The sequence below is a fragment of the Pholis gunnellus genome (assembly GCF_910591455.1).
Source record: "Pholis gunnellus genome assembly, chromosome: 24".
Classification (NCBI taxonomy): Eukaryota; Metazoa; Chordata; class Actinopteri; order Perciformes; family Pholidae; genus Pholis; species Pholis gunnellus.
In genome coordinates, this window is record NC_136551.1 from 785,305 (window position 1) to 807,351 (window position 22,047).

At 44.1% G+C, this 22,047-nt stretch overlaps 4 protein-coding genes across 6 annotated transcripts; 1 reads left to right on the forward strand and 3 right to left on the reverse strand.

Moving 5' to 3' along the window:
• Positions 1 to 776: 776 nt before the first annotated feature.
• clcn4 (chloride channel, voltage-sensitive 4) lies at positions 777 to 6,345 on the reverse strand. 2 transcript variants are annotated; one of them, XM_079185692.1, is made up of 12 exons: positions 6,187 to 6,345; positions 5,321 to 5,475; positions 5,139 to 5,238; positions 4,859 to 5,046; positions 4,626 to 4,748; positions 4,350 to 4,556; positions 4,176 to 4,256; positions 3,550 to 4,095; positions 3,287 to 3,473; positions 2,434 to 2,832; positions 2,149 to 2,365; positions 777 to 2,005 (listed from the first exon to the last, which is right to left on the reverse strand). In XM_079185692.1, the coding sequence occupies exons 1-12, from the start codon at positions 6,212 to 6,214 to the stop codon at positions 1,915 to 1,917; spliced, it is 2,322 nt and encodes a 773-aa protein (XP_079041818.1). In that variant the 5' UTR covers positions 6,215 to 6,345; the 3' UTR covers positions 777 to 1,914. The 2 variants fall into 2 exon arrangements, with proteins under 2 accessions (XP_079041818.1, XP_079041817.1); XM_079185691.1 differs by having other exon boundaries at positions 4,350 to 4,748.
• A 472-nt stretch (positions 6,346 to 6,817) lies between these two features.
• LOC306715555 (stonustoxin subunit beta-like) lies at positions 6,818 to 10,698 on the reverse strand. 2 transcript variants are annotated; one of them, XR_013767689.1, is made up of 4 exons: positions 10,618 to 10,698; positions 8,362 to 8,535; positions 7,898 to 8,100; positions 6,818 to 7,758 (listed from the first exon to the last, which is right to left on the reverse strand). XR_013767689.1 is itself a non-coding variant. In XM_079185953.1 (3 exons), the coding sequence occupies exons 1-3, from the start codon at positions 8,568 to 8,570 to the stop codon at positions 7,238 to 7,240; spliced, it is 933 nt and encodes a 310-aa protein (XP_079042079.1). In that variant the 5' UTR covers positions 8,571 to 8,580; the 3' UTR covers positions 6,818 to 7,237. The 2 variants fall into 2 exon arrangements, 1 of the variants encoding a protein (XP_079042079.1); XM_079185953.1 differs by lacking the exon at positions 10,618 to 10,698 and having other exon boundaries at positions 8,362 to 8,580.
• Positions 10,699 to 11,178: 480 nt separating this feature from the next.
• ephx2 (epoxide hydrolase 2, cytoplasmic) lies at positions 11,179 to 20,185 on the forward strand. Its single transcript, XM_079185666.1, has 18 exons — positions 11,179 to 11,414; positions 12,161 to 12,239; positions 12,316 to 12,478; positions 14,011 to 14,201; positions 14,279 to 14,401; positions 14,505 to 14,576; positions 16,364 to 16,459; positions 16,579 to 16,657; positions 16,843 to 16,877; positions 17,179 to 17,205; positions 17,330 to 17,415; positions 17,525 to 17,636; positions 18,279 to 18,353; positions 18,450 to 18,492; positions 18,612 to 18,714; positions 19,121 to 19,190; positions 19,266 to 19,346; positions 19,423 to 20,185. The coding sequence occupies exons 1-18, from the start codon at positions 11,311 to 11,313 to the stop codon at positions 19,567 to 19,569; spliced, it is 1,686 nt and encodes a 561-aa protein (XP_079041792.1). The 5' UTR covers positions 11,179 to 11,310; the 3' UTR covers positions 19,570 to 20,185.
• plaat1l (phospholipase A and acyltransferase 1-like) lies at positions 19,670 to 21,936 on the reverse strand. The gene is made up of 5 exons (XM_079185667.1): positions 21,867 to 21,936; positions 21,199 to 21,328; positions 20,875 to 20,963; positions 20,616 to 20,780; positions 19,670 to 20,413 (listed from the first exon to the last, which is right to left on the reverse strand). Exons 1-5 carry the CDS (start codon positions 21,873 to 21,875, stop codon positions 20,348 to 20,350), a joined length of 459 nt encoding a protein of 152 aa, XP_079041793.1. The 5' UTR covers positions 21,876 to 21,936; the 3' UTR covers positions 19,670 to 20,347.
• Positions 21,937 to 22,047: the final 111 nt, after the last annotated feature.

Here is a 22,047-nt window from a genome sequence, read left to right on the forward strand (position 1 = left end):
TGAGTCAGAAGAAGTGATGACATCTGAAGAAAGACTTCCTGAATATTATGAGCTCAGTGTTCTTCAATATTTAAGCTTTTAAAAACAAACTTCTTATATCTTGTTGTTGAGTTTGTCTGATATTCATTTGAGACGTTTTCTTTCTGGTTTGAAATTGTTTCGGTCATTTATTTTGATTGATGTGAATCTAAAAGACAATAAATATAAATATAAGAGATAAATGTGTATTTTTCTGTGTTTCACTATTTCAATGTGTTTTTAAGTCTTTAGAACAAAGCAAGCAAGGAAGTAAGTGAGCAAGTAAGTAAGGGAGCAAGTAAGTAAGGGAGCAAGCAAGTAAGTAAGGGAGCAAGTAAGTAAGGGAGCAAGCAAGTAAGTAAGGGAGCAAGTAAGTAAGGGAGCAAGCAACTAAGTAAGGGAGCAAGTAAGTAAGGGAGCAAGCAAGTGAGTAAGGGAGCAAGCAACTAAGTAAGGGAGCAAGTAAGTAAGGGAGCAAGCAACTAAGTAAGGGAGCAAGTAAGTAAGGGAGCAAGCAAGGAAGTAAGGGAGCAAGCAAGTAAGGGAGCAAGCAAGTAAGTAAGGGAGCAAGTAAGGGAGCAAGCAAGTAAGTAAGGGAGCAAGTAAGTAAGTAAGGGAGCAAGTCAGCAAGGGAGTGAGTAAGTATAAATATGAAAAACAAACAAAAGAATCAAACCCTCCGTGTTGTTTTTAACATTGTTTATTTTGAATCACTTCATTTACAAATAAAAATAAAGAACAAAAGTGAAAATATCCGTCTTCTTTTAGAGTAATGCGTCTGATAAATATTAATATCTAGTGTTAAAATAAATAAAGTAAGCAGGAATAAACATGAGTGTTTTAAATTAAACAATGACACAATAAATCTTTAATATATACAACAGATATTTGAATACATTCTCTTGGCATTTAAAGACAAATGTTGTTTTTAAACTTAACCCCTTCATAGTTTACAGTGTATATGACCCGTTAGCAGCTGTTAGCAACAAACACACAAATAAAGACAGTCAACGAGCAGAAACTACGACTTCTGTGCTTCTTTTATTTTAAGTGCTGGAAATGATGAAGTTTTCTAGACCTGCGTATAAATATGATCAACATTTAGGACTCTAGTGACCTCGTTAGTTACTTTACTTCCTGTCTCCTACAGGAAGGAGCATTTAGCTTTCAGTGTCGCTAACAGAAGAGCTACAGAGTCAGTGGGATGTTTATAATCAGATCCTCAGAGGAGGAGGAGCACAGCAGCAGGAGGAGGAGGAGGAGGTATAGCAATACTCTAGTCCAACATACTTTCCATATCAGAGGAGTCGCTGGTCTCCTGCTGCCTCCTTCTGTTAGTCTCAGACATCTTCTCTCTAACAGGTCTGTGAACCTGAAGTCTGTGAACATCGCACGATTTAAGACTCTCTGAACCTTTTGACACAAGTTAAGTAACAAAGACTCCGAAGACTCTCTGAACCCTTTAACTGCTTCAGTGAACAGTGATCAGTCAGAGAGTCTTCAGGTCAAAGAGACGGAAACAACAACACGTTCATGTGAATATGGCAGCAAAACAAAACAGAGCAGCAGACCAAGATACCAGAGTTCAGATCGGAGGATGACGTCATCACAGAGGATGATGTCATCACAGAGGATGACATCATTCAAAAGGTGTGCTTGAAATAAGAGTTTAGTGAACTTGAGAAAACAAGACATTTACTTTCTGACCAATCAGATTGGCTCCATGAAAGCTGATATAGAATGATGTAAGTTAAACACTATTTACCAAACGTCTGGTTTCTCCAGACCTCCTCGTATTGATGATTGATTAGATTCCTCTCACTTGAGCTGTAAAAAGTGTCTCCAGCCTCTGAAGCGTAACATGAAACGTAAGAAGAAGGATCAGCCTCCCTTCGTCTAGTTGAACATGATGGACTCTGGGTCCTGGTTCATCATCTGAGCCATGTGACGCAGGACGTCCTTCTTAGTGATGATGCCCAGCAGACGCCTGAGCAGAAATACAGGACGACACGTCAACGAAGGGAAGAAGAAGGAGGAGGGTTACGGTTATGAAAAGCTTGTTAGTTTACTAAATAAATCACACGTAGAAAAGCTTTGTTGCTAAATAGTCTGACTGAGTGCCGGTCCTACCCGCTCCGGGTGACGAGACACTGGCGGAGGCCCAGCTTGCGGAAGATGTCCACCACCGTCTCCATGGGCGTGTGGTCGGTGACGGTGAAGGGGCTGAGGTTCAGGACGCGTCGCAGCTTCAGCGGCTGCGGGTCGCTGGCCGGCAGCTGCGGCGCGTCCTCGGTGAAGTAGACCACGGAGCTGCTCACCACGCCGTCCTGCTTCTGACGGGCGTTTTCTGAAGGGGGGGGAGAAGTCCGTTAAAACATCATCGAATCCTGGGTGACTCTGAAGAAGTGAACTTACTGATGGCGAGGGTGAGATCCCGGCGCTGGACGAAGCCGATGAGCCTCTCCGACTCTCTGGACATGACCACCGGGAAGCCGTTGTAGTCGGTGTCTTTGATCAGCGCCTCCACGTCCTCCACCGTGGTGGAGTCCTGGGTGAGGACGGCCAGAGGCGGGTCGTTCCTGCGCGGCCGCATCACGTCGGTGGCCAGCGTGCGGTGGGTGAACTCGTCCCTGACGTCCAGGTACGGGTAGCCGTTGAGCTGGATGTGCGACTCGTAGATGCCCTCCTTCCCGAAGGCGTCCGCCACCCACTTGCTGGTGACGGCGGCGGCCATCAGGGGGACGATGTACTCCAGACCGCCGGTGAGCTCGAACATGATGACCACCAGGGAGACGGTCATCCTGGTCACTCCGCCTGACGGTCATTAGAAAGGTGTTCAAGCGTTAACACACAGTTAAAGAGTTAAAGTAAGGGAGCAAGCAAGGAAGGGAGCAAGTAAGTAAGGGAGCAAGCAAGTAAGTAAGGGAGCAAGTAAGTAAGGGAGCAAGTAAGTAAGGGAGCAAGCAAGTAAGTAGAGGAGCAAGCAAGTAAGTAAGGGAGCAAGTAAGGGAGCAAGTAAGTAAGGGAGCAAGTAAGTAAGTAAGGGAGAAAGTAAGTAAGGGAGCAAGTAAGGGAGCAAGTAAGTAAGGGAGCAAGCAAGTAAGTAAGGGAGCAAGTAAGTAAGGGAGCAAGCAAGTAAGTAAGGGAGCAAGCAAGTAAGTAAGGGAGCAAGTAAGTAAGTAAGGGAGCAAGCAAGGGAGCAAGTAAGTAAGGGAGCAAGCAAAGATGTGTTTGCGAGTCAGCCGTCATCACATTGTACTCTGCTCACCCAGACAGGCGGCGGCGCCCACCATGGCGTAGAGCCCCGGTGTGACGCAGTCTGCGCCGGGCCGGCACCAGTTCTTGAAGATGATCCAGTCGTGGTGGTGGTACGCCATCTGCTCCACGGCGATCCCCACGATGCGTCCCGCGATGGCCCCCACCGCCATGCTGGGGATGAAGAGACCCGACGGGATCTGGAGAGGAAGGTTACGAGGGTTTCTGTTTGGATTCAGCTTCATTTGTCTCCACGTTCATCTTCCTCGTACTAACCTTCATGCCGAAGGTGAAGATGGTGATGACGATCTTGAAGACGAGAGCGAGGGCGAGCTGCCACAGGGCGTTGTAGACCCCCGGCCCCGCCGGTCGGTCTGGGATGTCGTCCACCGGCCGACTCATGTTGGGGTTGTTGATGTAGTCGCACAGCTGAGACGACTCCAGCGCGCCGCAGTCGTTGAAGAGCTCAGAGATGAGCTCGCTGGTGCTGCGGCGGGTATACGGGTTGGGGAACGCCAGCACAGCGGTGAGACCCGTCACGGCGATGACCTCCAGGACCGGGTACTTACCCAGCAGGGTGGTCTTCCTGCGCCGGCACCAGGCGATGTTGGCCCTGATGAACAGGGCCCCCCAGAGGCCGCCGAACACGCCCAGCAGGATGAACGGGACCAGCTCGGCCATGTACCACGGCGTGTGGTACTCCACGTAGAAGAGCACCAGGCGGCTGTTGCCGAACGGGTTGATGGAGCGCAGCGTGAAGGCGGCGACCAGCGCGGCGAAGAACGACCGCCACAGAGTCTTCAGAGGGAAGTAGTAGCTGACCTGCAGGGGAGACGGAGGGTCGTTAGAAAAGGACCCGGTCCCTCAGAGACAACTGGTCCTGGTGGGGATGTTTAACGAACCTCCTCCAGGCTGAACAGAACTCCTCCGATGGGCGCTCCAAAGGCCACCGACACGCCAGCTGCTGCTGCAGCCGATAACACCTGGAGGTCAGATACAGACACCTCTTATTCTTGAGTTCCTTATTAAAGGACGTTGGTGTTTCGTGCACTGTTGGTTTGATATGTGCACCGTACCTCTCGGCGCTTGCCCTCGTTCTTGCTGTACTTGGAGAAGAGGCTGCAGAAGAGGTTTCCGCAGCAGCAGGCCACGTGGACCAGAGGGCCCTCCTTCCCCAGGCTGAGGCCCGACGACACCGCCAGAACCAGGGTGACCGTCTTGATCAGCAGGGTCCATTTCCCCAAGTAGCCCCGGATGATGAAGCCGCTGAGGATCGTCTTGATCTGCAAAACAAACACAGCTGTTGGACCCTGTTGGAGAGCTGCGTGACCCGTCGGCAGCGCTTCGCTCACCTCTGGGATTCCTGAACCGCAGGCGTACGGAGCGAACACTCGCACCAGCGACACCGCCAGGAAGGAAAACAGCAGCGCCCACAGAACGTACAGGAAGTAGTTCAACACGTACGGCCCCGCTCCCTGAAAGAGACCAAACACACAATATATCCCCTCTTTCCACCCGTGGAAATGGTGCTCCGCAGTGCGACTTTTCTACAAATGTGTGGTTCCTTGTGTTCCGATGGTCTGACCTCGGCGTGGCCCGTCATCAGCTCGGCCCATTTCTGCCACTGAGGACACTTGTCCCGGTCGTCGAAGGTCGTCTCGTTGGACGTCCAGCAGCACTGCTCGTGGCTGTAATAGAAGGCCGTCAGACACACGCCTTCCTTCAGGTCGGTCATCCAGTCCACCGCCAGGTCGATCACTCCGGCCAGCGTGCCTGCAGAAGACACAACGTTCCCCAATGAGAGACGACGTTTTGAGAGGGATCTGATGGGGAAACGTTCCGCGTCGTGGTCCCTCCTGACTGACCCGAGAGCAGTCCGATGAGCAGCATCACCACCCATCCCGACCAGGCGTCCAGCAGGCTCTTGATCAGCTCCCAGAAGGACTCTTTACTCTTACTGGTGATCTGGTAGACGAGTACAGAGAGCAGAACTTACAGCTGATATGTATACATATACATGAGTGTGTGTGGAGAACCTTGGTCACACCTTGCGGTGGCGGTCCGTGTCTCTGGACTTCTCCCTCAGCCAGTCGATGGTGTGGAAGTCTTCATACGTGCCCACGTCAGGAAAAGGCTCGTCCAGGAAATCCATCAGGTTTCCAGCTCCGTTCATCTCCTCTGTGGGCGTGGCACTGCTGACACCTGGCAGAGACGCAGTTTTATATTTATTCTCTTCATCAGTCAATGAAATATCAAAGAAATGTATTTTCTGTTCCAGCCAACAGTCTGAAAACAGAGAAATGTTCCCACTGAAGCAGCTGGAATAGAAACGTTGAGCATCAACTGAAAGAAAAGCAATAATTCAATAATTAGCCGATGATCAGATTCACCGTTCCCGCCTTTATGTTATTTGTTACGTTTTTACGGAAGTTATTATTTTGTAATTTGTGTAGTTTTCTCTTTAATTTATGTACTCTCATGATCTCTTCTTTCATTTCAAAGGGCTCAGGCACGCACGCACACACACACACACACGCACACACACTGTCACACACACACTCACTCACTCACTCACACACACACACACTGTCACACTCTCACACAGTCTCACACACACACTACATGATGTTAGCTGGCCTGTATAACTGTTCTTCTCGTCCTCTTGTTATGTTTATGTTTATGTTTCTTGTCTTGCAATAAAATAATAAATACAAATGGACTCAACCGTCGGTTCACCACTCTGCAGCGCGCTACTGATGCTGAACAGAAGCTTTAAAACCGTGTAACGGTTCATCAACAAACACAACAGCTGCAGAAGAAGACACAGATGAATGCTGCAGACACGGCTAGCTGTGTTAGCATTGAAAGCTAACGGTATATCCGTCAGTTAGCTCCTTAAAGTCGTCTTTTTACCGTCACCAGGCTCCATGTTACAGTCCATCCTGACGGCTACAGGTGGAGAACGTGTCCTTTAAATCAATACGGTGTTTAATGTCGGCTACGTTTTACATGTTAGCTTTGATATACAGAGAAAAGAGGCGTTCAACGTCAAGAAACAAACAGACAGCGTCACAGACTGCCTTTCCCACAATGCACCTGCTCAGCCTCACATTTCCCACAATGCACCTGTTCAGTCTCACGCTGACGCAGAAGAAGTGCGTCAAAGATCGTCTATTGTAAAGATGCTATGATGGACAGAGGTAGAACTACTCAGATCATTTACTAACGTCTAAGTACAAATACCACAGTGTAGAAATACTCTGTTACAAGTAAAGAGAGAGTAGAAGTAGAAAGTATCAGAATAAAGAAATACTTAAGTAGTACTGGGATATGGAGAGGCTCTCTGGAGGTAGAACTCATGTCTGATGTGTATAAAGTACAATATGTACCTCTGAGATGTAGTACTGGTTTACTGATTCATTGGGTACATTCATTAAATAAATATTCATGTTATCAGATATTCATCATATTCATAAATCCTAACTGGTTCTTTAATCATTGCAGTAGTTCTGAGGAAGACAACAAATACACAAATACACCAATTTAGTACTTTTATTGTGACCAAAACCATAATTCAATACAAAAACGGCAGGTACTTAATGAAATATAGCTTCCATCTTTAAAGCAGTAGAAGAATAAGTTTACAATGTACAATACTGATCATTTCAATCAATATGAATTATTTGATTAATACATTTATTATAATAACATGACAGATTAGAGTAACTGATCTGTTCACCAACTGATTCATTGCACAGAGAAGGTTTCTGTGTCCCTCAACAGAAGATGATGCAGCACTTAACTGATTCTGATGTTCATATTTATGTTCTTTAATGTCACAAAGAGCTCAGAAAGAAACTGATCACAAGCATTGTTGTTATTAGCAGACTTATTAACTCATCTTTGTTAGATTATTAACATTTCACCGCATGTTATGATGGTAATGGTTCAGACACCCACAGACCTACAGAGACACTGAGGAACCGGAGCAGAACGAGAACCCAAAGCCAGGATAAAGAGGTTCAGTGAATGTGGTGTTGAAGGTGTGGAGGTGGATCAGTGTGTCTGAGGAGACTCTGTAGAAGGACAGAGAGCCAGCAGGACAGTCCACATACACTGCTACTCTACTAGAGGAGGAGGAGGTGATGGGTGTTAATGTCTTATTGTGATAGACAGAGTAATCATCATCAGAGCACCTCAGACTCCAGGACTGATCGTTCCCTCCAAACCAACAGTCTTTACTGTCTCCTCTCCTTCTGATTCCTCTGTAACTCACTGATATAGAAACCTCTCCTCTCCACTCAACCTCCCAGTAACAGCGACCAGTCAGACTAGTTCTACACAGCAGCTGCTCCCTGACATCAAACCTGTCTGGATGATCAGGATATGACTGAACCTCGTCCACACGTGTCACCTTCCTGTTGTTGTGAGACAGTTTGAGGTTTCTGTTCACTGTGTTTGTGTCGAGTGTGAGTTCACAGGAATCTGATGGAGAGAACAAGACACAACACAGCTGCAGTTATTAATCTATCATCTGTTTGATGATGACATCAGAGATGTGAATGAGCGATGTCACAGTTTAAAGATGCTTTGTTTTCATGGATCAATCTAAATAAACACTTACATTTCCTCAGACCTGGTCTCAACCATCGGTCTCCAGCAGGCTCCACCCTGATAGGAGTATAGAGGTCATCCAGTCCAGCAGACAGCAGCCTCACTCCTGGACCATTGTAGCTCAGGTCCAGCTCTCTCAGATGGGAGGGGTTGGATCTCAGAGCTGAGTCCAGAGAAACACAGCCTTCCTCTGTGACCAGACAGCCTGACAGCCTGCAAACCACATACAGAAGAACCCTCTGTGAACATGTGGCGGTACGTTCTGGGTACATTTTTAGTTCAGATACAAGTTTAGAATAAACCTGGAGCATCCTGCTGGAAGGTAATTCTGAGCCTAGAAGCTAACGTTTAGTTAAATGTCCTTTGAGACATTCCGACGCAGGTCTGCAGTCTATCATCTTATGTAAATCTGATTTGAAATAGTCATATAATATGATAGTAATATAACAGTTAAATGGGTGAGTTAATCCTGACCTGAGAGTCTCCAGTTCACAGTGTGGACTCTCCAGTCCAGCAGACAGCAGCTTCACTCCTGAATCCTGCAGGTTGTTGTTGCTCAGGTCCAGCTCTCTCAGACTAGAGGACTGGGAGCTGAGAACTGAGGACAGAGCTTCACAGCTTCTCTCTGAGAGGTTACAGCCACTCAGTCTGAAGAAGCAACAGAAAACAAGTAATACATTCATTTATATTGTCTCTCCTGTTTAAGTATAAAACATGTTACCTGCATCTTAAAGGGAAAATACAACTAAATTGTGCGTGAAGTGTCTTTATTCTTTGATTTGAGAGTTGCTGGAAAGATATTAAAATAAATAATACCTGGGTGACAGTCAAATAATATATTTTATTAAGTACTCTGAACTGAATTTGTACATATAAATAGCAAATTTCTGAAATTTTTAACTTAAGGTGCTATAAAAATGTTTTTCTAAATAATTCCAAACAATGACTAATGCATATATGTTCAGGACAAAAAGGCTAATATCACAATATTTGAGGTGCTATAAGAAAAGATGTTTGAAATAATTCCAGACAATGACTGATGCATTCTGTATGTGTGTTCTAAAAATCAAACGTTTTACCAACTAAGAGATATTTCAAAGTAAAAGTCCTGCATTTGTACTGAGAAATATCTAATAACTAAATATTTGAAGTGCTATAAAAAGTATTTTCTTAATAATTCCAGACAATCACTGATGTATATGTAATCAGGCCATTGTTGACTCATCCCATAGAGAAATTCTGACATTTTTACAGTACCAATTTCAGAGATGTTTCAAAGTAAAAGTCATACATTTGTGCTGAGAAATATCTAATAACTAAATATTTGAAGTGCTATAAAAAGTATCTTCTCCATAATTCCAGATAATGACTAATATATATGTGTTTACCACATCTCTGACTCCACCCATACAGAAAATCAGACATTTTTACTGTACGAATTAAGAGATATTTCAAAGCAAAAATCATACATGTGTACAGAGAAACAGGTACTTTTCTTAATATTTTAAGTTATAAAAAGTATTTTCTCAATAATTCTAAACTATAACTGATGCATATGTGTTCAAAGTCTGGTTACAACCCTACAAAAAAGAATAATTTTTACTGTAACAATAGATTTCAATAGATTTCAAAGTAAAAAGTCTAACATTTGTACATTAAAAAAGTAAACAGCAAGTTTTTTTTATTTTTTCTATGTGATGATGAAGAAAATGGCGGACATGCGCATTTCAAAGGTCAAAGTTGAGTCTTTTTTTCTATATTTAACATCTTACATTTTTTCCATACATTCCTTATTTTGGGTGTTATCAGGTTTTGACAGCACCTTCAAGACTTAAAAAAGTGTATGACTTTTTCTTTGGAAAATCTCTTATTTGTACAGTAAAAATGTCTGATTTTCAGTTTGGGTGGAGTCAACGATGGCCTGAACACATATTCATCAGCCAATGTCTAGAATTATTAAAAAATATTTTTATAGATACTCAAATATTCAAAAAAATCCCTTTTTAAAGGTTCAAATGTATGACTTTTACTTTGAAATATCTCTTAATTGGTAGAGTAAACATGTCTGATCTTCTGTATGGGTGGAGTCAGAAATGTCCTGAACACATACATATCAATAAGTCAGACATTATTCATTTAATTATCTTTCCAGCAACCCTCAAATCAAAAAATAAAGACACTTCATCCACAATTTAGTTGTACTTTCCCTTTAACTCACGAGATACAGGTAACATGTTTTGTACTTTACTTTATGTTAATATAATTAATTTAATCTTGTTTCCACATGTGCAATTTTTATATACGCTTAGTTGATTTATTTTGGAAACAGGATGTTGTCTCACGTTAAAACTTTCTCGCTGCGTTGCCATCTTATTTTGAAAACCGGATGTTGTCTCCCGTTAATCTTTCTGCTAACTTTACAAAGTGTCACGTGTCTCTGAGTTGAGCGCAGTTTTGTCAAAGTACTGAGGTGTTAGTGAACTCAAACAGTCCTAAATCTGAAATAAAGAGGTTTACATGAGCTACTAAAATAATTAAACGGACATATTTCTAAACATTGTAATCATCACAGGTTTATTATCTAAAATGATTAGTCTTTGGACTATGACACGTAGTAATAAACGAGTCGGTCTCTGTGGCCTGTTCCTCTTGATCTCCCTTTAAAAACACGGTTCTTCTCTTCTTCCTCACTAGAAACGCGCTCTACAAGAACAGTCCATGAGCAGTTACCTCTCCTGTGGGAGCCTCTCATCTCTCTGCAGCAGGTCCAAACCAAACAGCCTCCTTCATGCAAGATGTCTGAACGTTTCCTTCTCCGTGTTTACTTTCACTTTCTCAGACACGCCCACTGCTGGAAGAGGCCACAGGAGGCCACACAAGGTCACAAGAGGTCACAAGAGGCCACACGAGGCTACACGAGGCCACAAGAGGGCGCTGTTGACCAGCAGACAACGACTCTACTGTTATAAATGACACGCACGTTTCTTCAGTTTTCTCTGCTGACTTAAAGAGTCTGTGATCTTCATATGAACTAAAACAGAGTCAGCAAACAACCAACATGTATATATATGTATATTTATGTATATATGTATATATATAAGCTCTGCATGTAGGTCTGTCTTTTTGCTCTTCATGAGGATTCATGTGTACAACTTGAACACAGTATCACACGCATTCCTAGTGTTAGTGATAACATCAAGACACGTACGTGCACACCCCCACCACGGAGGAGTCCCTTTGTCCCAGTTCTGGCTCAACATGGGAGCGTGCAGGACAAGTGGGCGGACCGGCTGAGAGAGTCTGTTCAGAGGGCAAAGTCTCTCCTCAAGAGCCTCCTGCAGGGACGGAGGAACCACAGAGGCAGACATATCACTGATCCTGCAGAAATATCACAGATTGATATATTACAGATCCTGCAGAAACATGTCTGAGAAGAAAGCCGTCTTGTTCAACTTCTGGGGAGTCGTCGTCTCGTGCGGGCCTCGTGCTGTTCTGCAGAAGCTGGAGGAGTTGCACAAGCTGCCAGGGTAAGAAGAGAGACTGTTACGCAACAACTCACTGTAAAAAACAAAGATTTAAGCTTTTTATTCCTCTTATACATGTACTGCATTCTAATTATGTGTCAAAGCAGGACATTCTGTGGCTGTGTCAGATGTTTTTATAAATCTTTGTTCACAATAATGTGTGTGTGTGTTTCAGTGTGTTACATGTCTGAACACGTTTAGTCAGCGCGGGTTCACAATGTCCAAAGGTTAATGACGTAACTCCTGATCAGCTCACAGTTACTTCAGTGATGTTCATTCTAAACACTCTGTAGTCTTCAATGATTAGTGATTGAATGAATCAGCTGCTGTCTGCTTATTTTAAATGCTAAATTAATTTTCTGACCCACTTAAAAGTATTTAATACATCCAATTGAATTTGGAGAATTGTTTAGTTTGTTGTTAATTTGCTCCCTACATTTCACTTCTCAGATTTTATTTGACATATCTTCTAACACACGATTCTTTATGGAGCGGACTTTGTGCTGAAATATTACTGTGCTGGAGCATTGAGATTTAAGGAAAACCTGAAACTAATCTTTTAATGTGTTGCTTATTTTCTTAATGAATTTACAATATCTACATCTCTCTATATGAAGTCTTTAAACGTCCTTGTGACACCCCAGCTGTGTTTCTGGATGCAGATGTTCTCTTTTAGAATAATAATGGCGTCACTGAGCCTCCTGGTGCAGACGTATTCATGTCGGTGGGTGTGTCTCTGTGCTTTCCAGTGGCTTCCTGTCCGGAGTGGCGTCCCTGAAGGACGGAGCCATGAGCCGGGCGGAGAGAGGCCAGCTCACCCTTTCTCAGGTGGGTGACGTCGCGAGTCTTTGAGATTCACTGAGTATTTTACCGCCTCCTTCATCCTTGAAAACTGTGTGCGTAGATGATCCCGGCCTTCGAGGCGGAGTGCGTGAAGGAGGCCGGGGTCAAAGGTGTGACTCTGCCGTCTGATTGGTCAGCGAGACGCCTGCTGGAGGAGCTCAGAGAGGCGATGATGGACGTCCAACCAGCCGTGCTGAAGACAGCTGCCAGTCTGCGTCACAGTGGTACAAACGTGCATCAGTAGATCTGTTCAGCGGCTGCGTTCTCTCTAGTGTCCACCAGGGGGCGACTCCTCTGGTAGTATAGAAGTCTATAAAGCTTCATGTGTTAAAGCTGCATTCTCTCTAGTGACCACCAGGGGGCGACTCCTCTCGTCGTATAGAAGTCTATAAAGCTTCATGTGTTAAAGCTGCATTCTCTCTAGTGACCACCAGGGGGCGACTCCTCTGTTAGTATAGAAGTCTATAAAGCTTCATGTGTTAAAGCTGCATTCTCTCTAGTGACCACCAGAGGGCGACTCCTCTGGTAGTATAGAAGTCTATAAAGCTTCGTGTTAACGCTGCATTCTCTCTAGTGACCACCAGGGGGCGACTCCTCTGGTTGTATAGAAGTCTATGAAGCTTCATGTGTTAAAGCTGCATTCTCTCTAGTGACCACCAGGGGGCGACTCCTCTGGTAGTATAGAAGTCTATAAAGCTTCATGTGTTAACGCTGCATTCTCTCTAGTGACCACCAGGGGGCGACTCCTCTGGTTGTATAGAAGTCTATGAAGCTTCATGTGTTAAAGCTGCATTCTCTCTAGTGACCACCAGGGGGCGACTCCTCTGGTTGTGTAGAAGTCTATAAAGCTCCATGTGTTAAAGCTGCATTCTCTCTAGTGACCACCAGGGGGCGACTCCTCTGGTTGTATAGAAGTCTATAAAGCTTCATGTGTTAAAGCTGCATTCTCTCTAGTGACCACCAGGGGGCGACTCCTCTGGTTGTATAGAAGTCTATAAAGCTCCATGTGTTAAAGCGGCATTCTCTCTAGTGACCACCAGGGGGCGACTCCTCTGTTAGTATAGAAGTCTATAAAGCTTCATGTGTTAAAGCTGCATTCTCTCTAGTGACCACCAGGGGGCGACTCCTCTGGTCGTATAGAAGTCTATAAAGCTTCATGTGTTAAAGCTGCATTCTCTCTAGTGACCACCAGGGGGCGACTCCTCTGGTCGTATAGAAGTCTATGAGAAAATGACTACTTCTCTCTTGATTTATTACCTCAGTAAACATTGTAAACATGAGTTTATGGTCTCAATCTCTAGTTTCAAGTCTTCTTCAATACAGCATGATGTTCATTTCGTAAATGATGGTCCATTTAGAGTCAAACAGACCATAAAGCAGGGGATGCTTTAGGGGCGGGGCTACACAGTGATTGACAGGTCTCCATCACGGCGTCACTCCTCCTCAGTCCAAAAATGGTCACTTCCTGTCCACTGGCTGCCAAAAGCCAAAATGGCACGGCCAACACGAGGCTTCAAAACGTCAGGACTACGTCCACTTCCTTTATACAGAAACAAACAACACACACATACACAAAGAAAGTCCAACTTTCAGCACTTGTGCTAGTAGTTTGATTTATTCTCAAACGTCAAGTTTATACTGAAAAATGCAAAAACGTGTTTTTTCTTATTCTTGGCCCTAACCCTGTTCCGTAGCCCGCACATGAAGAAGAGAGGCAGGTGGATTAAGTCTGGTAAACTTCCTTCCATCCCATCAGGGTTACTCACAGCCGTCCTGGCCAATCACTGGCTAGATGACATCACCGCTGGAGGTGGTCCGGCCCGCCTCCTTTCTCAGCTGGGGGCCCACTTTGACCTGGTCCTCCAGTCCTGTCGCTCAGGTCACAGGGTCCCAGAGCCCGCCGCGTTCCGCTCTGCTCTGCAGCACCTGGGCGTGACATCGCAGCAGGTAGACCCCAGCACAGCGGCTGTGTTTAGACGAGTATGTGAGCGCTCGGCGCCGTCACCCTGTGGGTGTCATTTCAGGCGCTGTGGTTGGATGCGGATGAGGAAGGTGTGACGGCCGCAGAGGGAGCCGGGATGAAGGCCATCTTGGTGGAAAACCTGGAGGACGCTCTGAACAAACTGGCCAGCTTTACTGGAGTTCAGGTGTGGACCGGAACACTTTTATCTCTCTCTTCTGGAACGTGGATGAGAATAAAGTCATCATTTGGATGACATAAGTCCTCCCATGTGTGTGTGTGTGTTTCAGGCTGTGGGAGCAGAGAGTCCTCCACCATCCTGCAGCCCCGATGACGTGTCGCATGGATACGTCACCATCAGGGTAACGCACAGTGCTAGCATACTATGGAGCGTACTGTGTAGTGTGCTACACACACGTTTAGGATGTCCCAAAGGTGCCATGTTAGGAGGAGGTAGTATGCATCCTGCACACTACAGTTAATGCTTTGTTAAGGCAGCGGCAGAATGCACTAAAGTAAGAATAAAAAGGTTTGGAACGCAGCCTAAGAAAGGTTCAAATGTATGGAGTCAGAGGAGGGACATAATTAGGAATACATCTGCAGAAGAATAAAGAAATACATTTTCAAATATAAAGAGGAACAAATGAAAGAATAAATAAATAGAGCAAAACACCACGACACAACAGTCTGTGACACAAACAATTTGTAACACTAATAATTGTACATTTAGAAAAGTCACCACCGAACAGCATGCTGGGTACAGCTCACTCGCCTGCTAGCGCAACAGTCTGCTAACAGCTGGAGAGGCTCCGTCCTCCATTAACGCCTTTCACATGATCTGCTCTTCAGCTCGTCCTTCCTCTCATGTATTCATATCGGAGCAATGGGAGCAGCGGGTTTGAGAGGTGTTTCTCAGCGTTTTCTCCATGAACAGGCTGCAGGCGCACAGGTGATTCTGATTGAGCTAATTAGTGAACGGAGGCTCACAGACTCACATGACTCAGAGATACACGTGATGCAGCTCAGCCAATCAAATATGGGTATTCTGACAAGTTTCCTGATTCCAGTGAGACGTACACACACCATGACACAAGTGGGCGAGACGAGGAAAGACTAGGCAGAGCAGGACAATAGTTAGGTATGCTGTAAATATTGAAACACATATCGTTCGCCAGACGAGACAAACTGTCAGCGCGAGATCAGTCTTGTGCCAATACTGGTTAGACTACTTTTACAGGTACATTCCTCGCTCTGACAGTGTGTGAGTGAACTAATCAGTCAATACAGATGCATGTTCCTTCAAGATTGAATCTCCTGTCCGTATTCCACTCACTCTGTCGATGTAATTGACTGTCTGAGAGGGGCAGAGCAGATATAGTTATCTGACACACTTAGGTTATTGAATAGCAGCCTTCATCACAGTCCACTCTAAGGGGCTTTTAATTTGAAATGGGGGAAGTACTTTAAAGAATGTTTAAGACATGAATGACTGCATGATAGAAAGCGTGGCAGACAGTGAGTTAATTAGACAGCCCGTCTAGCGACTTCACCTGAATATCTTTTAATGTGTCTGTGTTCACTGTTTATTACTCACAGTCACCCAACTGCGCGAGAAACGTGCCTATTAAAAGTCTAACCACTCGTGATTCAAGACTCTGATCTCTCTGGCTTTCTATCTCAGTTAAAGGCTAGACGAGGTTTAATATTTCACAGCTTACCTAACTATTGTCCTGCTCTGCCATGTCTTTCCTCGTCTCGCCCACTTGTGTCATGGTGTGTGTACATCTCACTGGAATCAGGAAACTTGTCAGAATACCCAGCATACCCATATATTTTTCTTCACGCTGAAATACCATTCAAGTCAATGGGGCGATTTTTCTCCGTTTTTCGGGATTTTCGTGAAAACTGTGGGGCGAATCTCTGCGAAGAGTCATTCCTCACCATTCCCGATCGCTGTGTGAGGAGAAGCAAATCAAAATTGGGGGTGGAAGATGGAGAATATGAATAATATGCCCGCAGGTTTACAGTCAGTGTGCTTTGGCACAGGCCACAAAGCCACACTGAATTAATCAATCATGAATAATGAATAAGTAAATAAATACATGTGGAAATAATTGTGTGTGTGTGTGTGGGTGTGTGTGTGTATCAGCCTGGTGTGAGGACTCATTACGTGGAGATGGGTTCAGGTCCTCCAGTGGTTCTGTGTCACGGCTTCCCTGAGAGCTGGTACTCCTGGAGATACCAGGTAACATGCGTCCTGTTAACAACCAGCGAGTACAACGTTGACGCTCCCTGTGTTTGAGTGACGATGACCTCCTCCCCCTCTCTCTCTCTCCTCCCTCTCTCTCTCTCTCTCTCTGGCAGATCCCGGCCCTGGCAGCATCCGGGTTCAGGGTGTTGGCTCTGGACATGAAGGGATACGGAGGCTCCACAGCGCCTCCAGGTGAACGTCCAATCACAGAGCTCCTTCAACACTAATTCTGTTTATTCACTAGAATGTTCCATATCAGTCAAATAGATAAAAGCACGAGGTACATTTCACACATCAGTGTAAAGCACGAGGACAGCGTTTAATCATGAATCAGTGAACTCTGACATGAAGACGTTTGTATGTTTCTCCTCCGACAGACATAGAAGAATATTCTCTGGAGCAGCTCTGTAAGGTACGACACACACGTCATCAAGTACAAGTACACAAGTATTTAAAGAAACACACATGAGGAGTCGTTGTACATTATGGTGAAGTATAATAAACCATTCTTCAGGTTAATAAAGATTGTTTTATAGACGGACTTGTTATTGTGACACCAATGCAACTTAATTTTCATAATAAAGTATAAAGACATACATTTTAAATAAATATATATATATATATATATATATATATATATATATATATATATATATTTATACGCCGTTGTACTCATTCAGTTATGTTGGAATAATATGAATGTTTTCCTTCAGGATTTAATCACATTTCTGGACAAAATGGTGAGTAACCGACTCACTGATGAATATAAAGTTATGATTGGTCCATAAACAGAAGTACTACCTGATGCTGGTCGTCTCACTTGTACTTGTACTTGTACTTGTACTCCATGTCGTGTTTCTGCAGGCGATACCTCAGGTCACCCTGGTGGGTCATGACTGGGGCGGCGCCCTGGTGTGGCACATGGCTCAGTACTTCCCTGAGAGAGTCAGGTACACACACAGTACTTTATATATATATATATATATATATATATATATGTGTGTATATATATATACGTGTATATTGTGTAGTACAACGTGCGGGTTGTTGTGTGTGCAGGGCTGCAGCCTCTCTGAACACTCCTCTGTTCCCTGTGGACCCGTCAGTGAGTCCTGCTGAGAAACTCAAGAATGTTCCCATCTTTGATTACCAGCTGTACTTCCAAAAACCTGTGAGTCTGTGTACAGCGTGTACTTCTACTGCACTACACCTCAGAGGTACATATAGTACTTTTTACTGTACTACATCTCAGAGGTACATATTGTACAGGACTTGCATATAAAGGAGTTTAAAACATGTTGAAAACTTGTTAATACTTGCATACTTTTACTCACAGTAGGTGAGGTTTTAGACTTGTACGCAAGTATTCTCGTAGTGTACTACTAGTACTTATACTGACTGTAAAACTTGAAGCAGTTAGCCTGGCTGCAGCACGAAAAATCTGCTCCGACGATTTCGGAGATGTGAGGTGTTCTAGCGGGACCGGCAGTAAACCAGCACCGGGGGCTCCGCACTCATTTTACCCGCCTAGAACAGCCTGATCTCGGCGAGTCTTTTTGAAACTTGCCGCTGGTATTCACGTCTCTGTATACACACAATTACAATTATATATACATATATATTTACAATTATATTTATATATATGTTCAGACGTGTTCAGCTCAGGTTCAGACTGCTCCATCTTTACACATTTAGACATTTGAGAAGTTGAACATTCGGGTCGTGGCTTGTCATCAAGGGGTGATGGTGGGTCCCACAGCCAGACCAGCTGAGAACCACTGGTCTACTAAATAATCGTGTGTGTGTGCGTCAGGGCGTAGCAGAGGCCGAGCTGGAGAAAGACCTGGAGAGAACGTTCAAGATTTTCTTTTCCAGCAGTGCTGAAGCGGTGAGAAGACTCACACACACGAGGAACACGAGTAACGTGATCACGTGATCATGTGTAAAGATGTTAAACACGATAACAAACACGTTTGTCTCTCAGGAGAAGCGTCCGGCTGTCAGCACCAAAGGAGTCTGTGCTCGAGGTGAAGCATTAACAGTAACAGCATTAACAGTAACATATACAGTAACATATATATATATATATATATATATATGTATGTATAAAACACAGAGTCCTGACTGTGTGTGTGTGTGTGTGTAGGTGGTCTGTTTGTGGGTCTCCCGGAGCAGATAAACCGCAGCTGCATGCTGACGGAGGCCGACCTGCAGTTCTACGTCAGCCAGTACAAAGAGCGAGGCTTCAGGTCAGGAACCACTGTCCCCTAAAGTCAACCCTCACACATCTGGAGACACATCTGCTCTTTAAGAACCAGAACCAAGACTTTAAGAGAATACAAATAACAGACGGTTCATTAGTAGTCTTTGTCTTTGGAGACGTTAAACTACATTCTTTTATGTTTTAATCACCCGATGTTTCAGTATAAATGATTCATAATCAGCAGATTTATTGATAAAAGAATATAACCATCATGTCCCATAAAGAGACTCGGTGTGAGTGTGTAGTTCATAAAGAGACTCGGTGTGAGTGTGTAGTTCATAAAGAGACTCGGTGTGAGTGTGTAGTTCATAAAGAGACTCGGTGTGAGTGTGTATGCAGAGACCTTCAGGTGTCTTCACAGCGAGTCCTTCTGGTCCTGCTTTGCTCCACAGGGGGCCGTTGAACTGGTATCGGAACATGGAGGCCAACTGGAGGTGGATGTGTTCTCGTCCCGCTGAGAAGGTTCGTCACACACAACGGCAACAAATACATAAAGAAATGGAAATATAAATACTTACGTGTGTGTGTGTGTGTTAGCTGCTGATGCCGACTCTGATGGTGACGGCCGGTAAAGACCAGGTGCTGCTGCCGGCCTTCTCCAAAGGAATGGAGGACAAGGTGAGGAAAACAAACTACACCACCACAGCTGTGGTCGTAGAGGACATTAAACATAGATTGCTGTAAATGAATGCAGATGCTGAAGCTGAGCAGAGGCCACATCGAGCAGTGTGGACACTGGACTCAGATGGAGAGGCCGGAGGAGACCAACAGCATCCTGATCTCATGGCTCAAAGAAACGCTGAAGGAGGCCGGAGGCGTTAACGTAGCCCCCAAACTGTGAGAGTCAGATAATAACTTCAGAGTGTTTGAATGTGGAGGAAACACGGACCAGAAGAATTCACATGTTGGATTCTGACAAACTAAACGGAGAAAAACAGAAAACGAATCCAAAATCACTTTATTTGTAAAGTGCAGATTTGACAACTGTGACAATAAAACTCTGTGAAACGTTTCTGGTTTTATTTTGGAGACATTCGACCGGTCTGGAGACAAAGATGAAGGTTTGTGTGAACTTCTACTAAAACAATTTACAACAAGAAACAATAAGCAATAAAACAGTAAAAACGTTTGATTATGAGCTGTAGCTTCTGTACGACCTGTTCTAGTTTATTAGTTATTATCAAGCATTTATCTTTAAAAACACGTTGATTAAATATGCAGCACACGTACTAAAGTTAAACGTATAAAATAAAATCCTAAAGACAGACCGAGATGTGGATCGTTTTAAAGAATGGAGCCTAAATATTGTGAGGTAAAAGTCATAATGTTATGACAATATATAGATTATCTTGTAAAATTGTGACTTTTTTCCTTGAAACTTAAATTTTCATGTAAATATTATGAACTTTTCTCTAAAAAATGACTAATATTTCAAAATATTATGATTTTATGCTTAACATTTGTAGAAAAATATATTAAAAAGTCAAAGTAGACATTTAGATTAAATGTCTGCAATATTAGCCAACGATATTTCAAGAAAAAAACCCAAATACGATCTCATAACCGTCTTCTTGAACTCCTGCACGGTGGCGCCCTCCTGTGGCCACACAGAGAAGTGTTCACAGCTTCTTCTCCTTGAACAGCTTCTTCCAGGCCGGCATGATGTGCTCATAAATCCTCTCGATCTGAAACACACAAAGTCTCAATGTAGCTCATATACAGATTATTGTTATATCATGAGAAGAAAGCGGCTCTTCTTGCAGGTTATTTCTGTACGAACTGAAGAGAAGAGGACCCGGGAAAGATCTGTGTGGAACTCCGGATTAAACATAATACATGTGCAGTTAAAGATGCAACATGTTGGTAAAGTTAAAGCCGTGCACCGACCTGTTCCGACTTCTTGACCCCGTATCTGAGGAGCGTGGCCTGGTGCTCGCTGTTGTGAAACAGGATGTCGAAGGTCACCTCGCGGCCCATCAGCTCGTCGATGGCGGGCTTCACGACGCCGTGGAAGTCTCTGGTCGGGAACGAGTCGTCCAGCATGTTGTTGACCTGCGACGCGGTTTGAAAAAAGGCTTTGTCACTCAATGTCTTGCACGATATAATCACGACGCGTTATTACAGTGTTATTACACGTCGACGTCACCTTGTATTTCTTCCCCAGCAGCTCCAGTGGATCCAGCTTCACCTCAGACCTCAGAGCTCGGCCAAAGAGCGGCAGCTTGGAGTCCGAATCTGACAAACACAACATCTCAAGTAAAAGTCTTATTTCTGACCTTATCTTTAATAACACATATCAATAAACAGGAACACAACAGCTCCCTCTAGTGGCCGAAAATAACACGAATAAATAACAGAAAAACACAACCAAAGATGCATTTGAATAGAACGTGTGTACTTTGAATATTCCCACTACCACAACGTATATTTGTACCTTAAAGAACGTAAAAAAAACGGAGTAAACACCGACCTCGACATGTGAGGTGAGCGACGTAGGGAACGCCGTCCTTCTCCCCGTAGAACACGGCGAAGTGAGAGAAGTACTTGTTCCTGGGATACTCCACGATGTCGCCCGGGAACAGCTGAGGGTGGGAGTGTTTCTGCAGACGGATGATTAAATAAAACGAAACAAAACAAACACGTGAGCAGGAAGCCTCAGAGAGAAGCTCTTCAGAAACACTTCGGTACGTTTCCTGCTGTTTCTATTCTGTTTAATGTATATTTCATAAAATACATTAATGTATTGAAACATGAATATCTGCACATGAAAGTATCAAATGTTTAGTTTTTAGAGAAATTAAACTGCTTTAAATAAAATCAGTTATTTATCTTTTGTTTGTATTTTCTTCAAAGTAATATTTTGTATGTTTCTTAACTTATTTGGTGCTTTACTTTGTATTCTCTCTGACTGTTTGTCGTTACATGTGAGCGAGAAACCGGATTCTTGTCTCTGAGCGCTGAAGTCGTCTTTGTGTGTTCGATGCTTTCTGAGCTAAAAAGGGGGATTTCTCACATCTTGGCAACCCCCAAAAACAGTTCTTAATATCAGCCATCAGAGTCAATGAGTTATTAGACATTAATAAAGCTTTAAAATGTGCAGATTAGTGGAGAGATAGAGGATTAAACAGATGAACTCACCAGGCCCATGTGTTCAGTGTTTACTGGAGCTCTTCTTCTGCTGAAACTAAAGACCACACACACACACACACACACAGGAACCCGTCTGCTTTGCATGCCTCCTCCTCCTCCTCCTCCTCCTCCTCCTCCTCCTCATCACTCCTCTGGGTGTGTGAGGCAGGTGTTTCCTAAAAGAGGAAGC